General features: G+C 48.1%; 1 protein-coding gene across 2 annotated transcripts in view; it reads right to left on the reverse strand.

The window, feature by feature from the left end:
- Nucleotides 1-7,475, reverse strand: part of LOC102469752 (zinc finger protein 35) — a 38,717-nt gene that overhangs the window by 30,052 nt on the left and 1,190 nt on the right. Inside the window, exons 2-6 of one of the 2 annotated variants that reach the window (XM_027768794.1) lie at nucleotides 5,677-6,155; nucleotides 3,983-4,142; nucleotides 3,524-3,615; nucleotides 3,178-3,304; nucleotides 5-173 (exon numbers count right to left, since the gene is read on the reverse strand). In XM_027768794.1, the coding sequence (XP_027624595.1) occupies nucleotides 5-173; nucleotides 3,178-3,304; nucleotides 3,524-3,615; nucleotides 3,983-4,142; nucleotides 5,677-6,069 (941 nt within the window). In that variant the 5' untranslated portion in view covers nucleotides 6,070-6,155. Of the gene's footprint in view, nucleotides 1-4; nucleotides 174-3,177; nucleotides 3,305-3,523; nucleotides 3,616-3,982; nucleotides 4,143-5,676; nucleotides 6,292-7,475 lie in introns of those variants that run through there. The other variant, XM_014584686.2, reaches the window with a different exon arrangement.

Below are 7,475 nucleotides of genomic sequence, written 5' to 3' on the forward strand. Positions count from 1 at the left end.
GGTTTCATTTCTCCACTGACTTCCCGAAACTTGCCATTCACACTCTTCCTCAAAACCAGCGACTTGGAAAACACCTCCTTGAAGTCTTTTTGGTGTCCCTTTCTGAGAGTCTGCTCTTTGAGAAAGACTTGACTTCGATGTCCCTTCCTCATTCTCAGTCATGGTCTCCCATTCTGGTAAAAGGAATTAAAAATTCAAATGTTACCACGCCCTTGTGTGTGTGAGAATTGGACTTCAAAGTGACTTAAAAGCATCCTAGCTGGGTACACTCAGCATACAAAAGGAGATACACTTCATTAAATGAAGGTACACAATAGAATGCATAGTAACAGGATGCTGTAAATGGACTAATAAAGAACTCATCTGGCACACTTCTAAGCGCTTTTGTTTTCAGGAAGCTGATGGGAAAATACAAACAAATGAGAAACAAGATGAAATAATACCAATGAGAAAACAGATGTATAGAAGAAACAGACAGAGAACACTGGGTATTACTCCGTGCTTCAGACCTGAGGCTTAGGAAGCTGGAGGAAACAAGAAGAACCATTTGGCTTAAAAAGAACTGTCCTGTTCACATTGGGAAGGAGAAACCATGAAAGGAAGGGGAATACACCTAGTGCCTCTTGAGAGGCCATTTTTAATTTCTGAAAAGTGCATAAATACTTTTTAATTAGTTGAAAGTAATCTACAGGGAAAAACATCTATTAAAAATCGACTTACAAGCTGGCTCATGGCAACGTGATAATGCACTGCTCGAGAGAAGCTAGATCTCACAAGATAACCATAGTTCAAATCCCTGGCCCTGCTGGCCTGAAAAATGCTGATGATGTGTACAAGTGCCCAAGAGCCACTGAACTCGAAGACTGAAGGACAGAGATCGCAGCATGACCAGACCCTGTGGAGGGTACTGATCTCTCTTTTTCTCTCATGTGTGTACACATGTGCTCTATCATGAATATCAGGCTATCAGAAAAATCGTGATGTAGGGACCAACAGATAACGTATTATGATGCTGGAGTCCCACATAATCGATCACAGTTCGAGTCGTGGACCTGGTGGTTTAAAAACTACGCTGGGCACATGTGTGTGAGTGTCCAAAATCCTGAGAGAATGGAGAAGGGATTGTAGTATGGCCATTCCCCCTGGGGTTGGGGGTGGTGCGCGATGATTTCTCACTTTCTGTCTCTCTCTCTCCAGACAAGCACACATGCCCTATAGCAAAAGAAGAAAGAAAGAAAGAAAGAAAGAAAGAAAGAAAGAAAGAAAGAAAAACCATGATGTATCTTTCTGTTTTTCTATGTAAAATGCATCATTATTTTTCCAACAATCCAATAGAAGTGTTGAAAAATTTTAAATCTATTTAATTTATAGAACTCATATATTACCTCCTCTTATTCCTTTTGTTTTAAAGAATGATTTCATTTAACTTCATTTATTTATTTACTTATTTAGTTCAATTTGACCAGAGTGGGGCAGAGAGAGAGGGAAAGTGAGAAAGCAAACCACCAGGTCTGGGACTTGAACTGTGCTCAGCCATGTGGGAGTCCAGCGCCCTTCGCCACCATGTCACCTGCTGGCCACTTCCTCTTACTCCTTTTAAAACTGAGCAACAGAAATGTTAAAGTTCATTTCACAAAACATCTGGTCTGTGTTACACTTCTTATTAAACACAAAAGGTAAGAGAAGATAAAATCTCCCATTTTGCAGCTGCCAAATATTTCATGCTTTTTTCCGTGTTTCTCTATCACTGTCTATGTCCTCTTCTCTTCCTGAACTGTTCTTCCTCTTCCCAACTTGCTACATGCCCTGTACCAGCTAAGCTCTAGGGGCTAGCAGACACAGAGGTTGAGGCAGCTGGATCCTACAAGGCTGACTGAGAGGTTTGAGTTCCCAATCTAGTGGCTTGAAAAACACTCTGGATATATGTGCATGCAAGCCCCCCAAAACAAAACCAAAAGCTAAGCTCTTAGGTCACCCCCTCTGAGCATTATCATTGATCTTAAAGAACTAATAAGCACTTCATAGGGAATACTATGAATGATTCTGTGCCAATAAATTAGGACAACTTAAATGAAGTGAGAAAATTTTAAGCACAAACTAGTAAAGCAGACTCAAGATTAAATAGAACAGATGAATAAACCAATGATAATAAATTAAATCAGTAATTTAAAAAAAAATTACCCTCAAAGAAAGGCCAAAGGGGGCCAGCAGGTGGCATGGAAGTTAAGGCACTGGACTCCCATGTGGCTGACCACAGTTCCAGTTCCGGACCTGGCAGCTTGCTTTCTCACTTTCTCTCTCTCTCTCACTCATTCACTCACTCAGTCACTCTCTGGTCAAATTAAAGTAAATAAATAAATGGAAAAATAAAGTTAAGAAAAATAATTCTTTGAAAAAAAGAGAATTAAGACCACTTATACACAAACTCTTCCAATAAACCAGACACAGGAACATTTCCCATTCTGTGAGGCCAGTATTACCTCCATATCAAAACATGACAAATTATCACACACAAAAAGAAAACTTCAGCGAACCAGCGTAATGGCTATGTCGCTGGACTCCCACGTAGTCGACTGCAGTTCGCGTCCCGGACCCGGTGGCTTAAAACTCACGCCGAGTGCGTGTGCGTGCGTGCCCAAGATCCCGAGAGGAGAATGGAGGAGAAGGGATTGCGGCGTGACCATCACCCCGGGGGGTGATTTCTCGCTTTCTGTCTCTCTGTCTCTCTCTGTCTGTCTGGCGAGCGCACACGCCCTATAGCGAAAACCTCTCCAAAAAAAAAAAAAGAATTTGAAAACTTAAGTCTGGTAACTAAAGAATAAAGAGAAATAAAAATGGTCCTCAGGCAGAGAGAGATACTATTACAACAGTTACCCAAAACAAGGAAGGCTACACGTTATGGGTACAAATGACGTAACCGATGAGATAATACTTGGGGAGTTTGACGTATGCGAGGAGAAAGCTAGAAAAGTGTAAACACACACACACACACGCTCGGACAAATAAAAAGATATTCAAACATACAGAAAAAAAACCAGACTGTGGGGCTAGGTTAGTGTTTTCTTTTCTCTATTATTCTGTGTTTTCCAAGGGCAAGCACATACTTCTTTTATACTCCAGAAAACAAGCAAAGCCTAAGGGGGCGAAGGGAACAACCAGGGGAAGAAGCGTACATACCCAGGGAGGTCACGTTTCCGTAATTCTCCAGCATCACGTCCCAGTACAAGGCCCTCTGAATGGGGCCCAGACATGCCCACTCCTCTGCAGTGAAGCATACTGACACCTCTTCGAACATCACCAGCTCCTGAAACGACGGTGTGTATGAAATCAGCAGGCAGAGGCCCTCGCCTCCGGCAAGGTGCCTTTCACCCCAGAGGCCATGAGGTGGACCAGAGACATGGGGAGACACAGCCCACGCCCAGTCTAGCAGGGACCTGGAGTGAGAGGAGGGAACCGACCGGGGGAGAGGGCACTTTGCCCAGTCGGGTAGCACAGATAGGAAGGAAAGAGACGCAAACCTTACCTGGGGCTGGGCTGTTAGGAGCATAAGTGCCATTAATTGATTTCTTGGGTTCTCCTCCTGGGAAAGGGCAGAGGCTTCCGGGGCAGGAGAATCTGCAGGAGGGAAAGCTGCATGTGAGGTTCCTGTGTTCTTGCCCACCACCCCACGTATGACAGCTCCTACAAATCAGGAATGCAGAAAGAGCTAGAACTCTCAGACCTAGCCGATGAGAGCTCTAAAGTGACCTGCAAATCCTCTCTGACTTTCTCTTCTCCATGTTCGGGGTTGGAATAACACAGAAAGTAGCAGTAACAAGGGACAGAGGCAGGGGGACCCGAGAAAAACAAAGGGACAGGAGCAGGAATAGGCTGGCACTGTGGGGCTTCCTAGGCAGGGCAGGGAGGGAGCAATGTCTGGGGATAGGGGAGGGGTCACGCCGGGTCCTGGAGAAGTCCTAAGCCAGGGCCACTGAGTCAGTACCATGTCGAAGCTCTTGGACTCTGAACACCACTGGGTCAGCAAGAGGGTTTGGACAACTTCCAGCTGGTACGTGGCTGTCCGTGGGTGCAGGAGGAAGCACTGTTCCTGAAACACTCAGCCCCTCCTGGAGAGCATCCGGGTCCTCAACAAGGACTGGAACCTGGAACAAGCAAAACAACGAATCTCTTTCTGCTCACAATTATAACTGGGAGATCAGAGACCCGCCTCCATGAGGACTGCGAAGTCCTGCACTAAGAACAGAGCTGCCCTCTGCCCACCCACGACACTGGTGGCCTGTCCTAGGGGAGACCACAGAGACGGGGCAAACGAGCAGACCTGGCGGGGGGCGAAGACAGGAAGGAGAAGGCACAGGCGGCAGCTGAGCACAGACTAGCTTCAGCCCTAGCTGTAGGTCAGACTCGGACTAATCACATTTCTTCTCCTTAGCTCCCCTCTCCCATCGCCTCCTGATGTAGGCACCAAGACTGGGGACTCTGCTGCCACCCTGCTGACCCAGGGCAGTCACTGAACCTTTTTTCTTTTTAAGAGAGGCTTTTGCTATAGGACGTCTGTGCTCGCCAGAGAGACAGAGACAGAGAGAGAGAAAGTGAGCAATCACACCCTGGGGGGATGGCCACGCCACAATCCCTTCTCCATTCTCCTCTTGGGATTTTGGGCATGAGCGCACACATGCCCAGCATGAGATTTAAGCCACTGGGTCTGGGACTCACACAGCAGTCAACTATGTGGGAATCTAGCAATGTAACCAGCAGTCTCAGTCATCTGCTGATCCCATTGAAAACCTTTTTTTGCCTTTTTCCCCGTCTTTTCTTTTCATCTGTTGGGTGTGTGTGTGTTTGGACAGGATCTCACTGTGTCATGACCCTCCTGCATACCTGGGATTACAGACACAAGCCACCACACCTAGCTTTTAAGGGACACCAGGAACCAAACCCAGGCCCCCCACGTGGCCTCAGCCTCCCAAGCAGCAGCACCCAGCATGCACTACTACGGTGGAGCCTGCCTCAGGTTCCTTTGTCTCAAGTGAGAAGAATGGATTAGTCATTTATAATGAAACACACGGCCCAAACTCCTTTTTATGATCCCAACAAACAAGCCCACCACTGAAACCACTCTGCAGTCCAAGGTGTGATCCACGCTTCTCACAAAGAACCATTCTGTGCAGACGTACAGAACGAATCTCAGACACGAGAGGGCATTAGGACCTCACCCTAATGATCGGAGAGAGAAAGCCTTCTCAGGAGCCGTGTGCACCCAGCCCCTTGGATCGCAGGCCCCAGCATGGGTGCACAGGGTGGCCCTGGCACATCCGATGAGCTGTGCCCTTGCCCTGCCACTGCCCTTACACTCCAGGCCCACGCAGTCGCTCTAGACAGACATACAGAAACAGCCCATGCATGACTGTCCAGGGGATACTCATAAACACGCTCTCCAGGGCCCTGACCTAAACACAGCATTAGCCGGCATCACTTGGGGACAAAGCAGAGTCACCGCTGCTGTGCTGACCCTGGCCCAAAGCCCTCAATTGCAAACCAGTTTCTCTGCACAGCCCGTGGTCTGAACGGCTCACAAGCCTGCTGTGGGTAGCAGTAGGCTGCTAGAACACTACTAATCATTACTGAAAAGCGCAGACCCACCCTCCACCCCTAGCCCTCCCTCCCCGCCTTCCTCACGTTCAGTGCTGGTCCATTGAGGTCCCTCTGCAGCTCCTCTACCAGGGCCACAGCCTCCTCGCCACTGCCGGGGCGGTGCAGCTGCACCCAGGTCCGGATCTCACCAGGCAAGATGCGCAGAAACTGCTCCAGCACGAGCAGCTCCAAAATCTGTGCCTTGGTGCGCGCCTCTGGCCTCAGCCACCGACGACAGAGCTCCCGGAGCCGGCTCAGCGCCTCCTGTGGCCCCGACGTCTCGTGGTACCGTAACTGCCTGAAGTGCAGGTGGGAGGTCTCCCAGACGGAGGAGCTGCTGCTCCCCTGGAAGCTTGTCCCCCACTTCCAGGTGTCATCCTTCCCTTTCACAAGACCCTCTTGTCTCAGAGCACTGTGGGCCCAACTTTCCCTTGTCATTGTCGTCTGCGAAGAATGGTCCTCTCCAGCCCCCTTAATTCTTGCTTGACTTCTTCCTTAGAGCTTGGAGAACATCATCTACAAGACTTCAAGAAATCATCATCAATGTTAACCCAGAGACATACCAAGTGTTTCAGGCCACGAGCGACCAGTAATAGAAAGAACTGGCCTGTGAACCAGCAGATGGCATAATGGTCCCGTCACTGGACACGTAGTCGACCGTGGTTCAAGTTCCAGGCTCGGTGGCTTAAAACTCATGCAGGGCACATGTGCATGTGTGCCCAAGATCCCAAGAGGAGAATGGAGGAGAAGGGACCGTGACGTGGCCATCCCCCCCCGGGGGGTGATTTCTCGCTTTCTGTCTCTGTCTCTCTCTGGTGAGTGCATACGCCCTATAGCAAAAATCTCTCTTAGAAAAAAGAACTGAATGTAAGGTTCTAGGTTCCTAAGAATGCACCGCTCAAGGCCCTGGAGACCCAAAGCACTGTGAAAAGCAAACAAATCAAGTCCCTTTGGTCACTACTCACAGGCTCTCCTCTGTCTACTTACAGTGCACGTCACCTACACGCTAACAATAACATCCTGGCCACTCCAGAGTGACTCTGAACACGCCACCTCTCACCTTTAGTTTCTTAGCCTATAAAATAGGGCTGACAACAGCGCCTACCTTGTAGGGTTGTTAAGAAAATTAGATATCTAAATACATTTCAAGTTACTGAATAGCTCCTACTTCCTGAGCTCAGGGGCTATTCCTAGAAGCAGTAAGTAACCACTAAGAAACTTACCAATTTTTCTTTATTATTATTGTCTTTTAGAAACTTACTATAGGGTGCGTACCATCACCAGAGACGGAGACAGTGAGAAAGCACCCCCGAGGGGGCATAGCCATGTCACAGTCCCTCCTCTAGTTCTCTCCTTCTGGGATTTTGAGCTTGCATGCACACACACTCGGCACGTTTTTCAAGCTGTCAGGTGCAGGACTCAAATCACATGGTCAGCCATGTGGGATCCGGCTACCTTAACCACACCAGCTGGCCCTTTCCTTCTTACTTTAAAAACACTTCAACCTGTGAAATTATAAACTGCCTCCTGTGCCGACTTTCCCTCCACTAGTCTCTTATGTGCAGGTCTGACCATCCTATACACAAGTGTGTATGTACAGCGCTTTGCATTGCCCACTTTTAATAAATGGTAGGATACCGTGGACAAGGTGCTGATACTGCTTTCCTCAATGAAAAGCTCAGAGCGCTTCCCTGTCGGAACACAGCCCCTCTCGGTGTCATTAATTTAGCCACTCCATCACTGACATGACATTTAGACAGTTCTCGGTGTTTCTTATGTTCGACAATGTTATCATGAATAACCTAGGCATGCGCCAACGTACACGTGTGATGTGGTATGTAGGG

The sequence above is a fragment of the Tupaia chinensis genome, unplaced genomic scaffold, assembly GCF_000334495.1.
Source record: "Tupaia chinensis unplaced genomic scaffold, TupChi_1.0 Scaffold147500_1, whole genome shotgun sequence".
NCBI classification, from domain to species: Eukaryota; Metazoa; Chordata; class Mammalia; order Scandentia; family Tupaiidae; genus Tupaia; species Tupaia belangeri.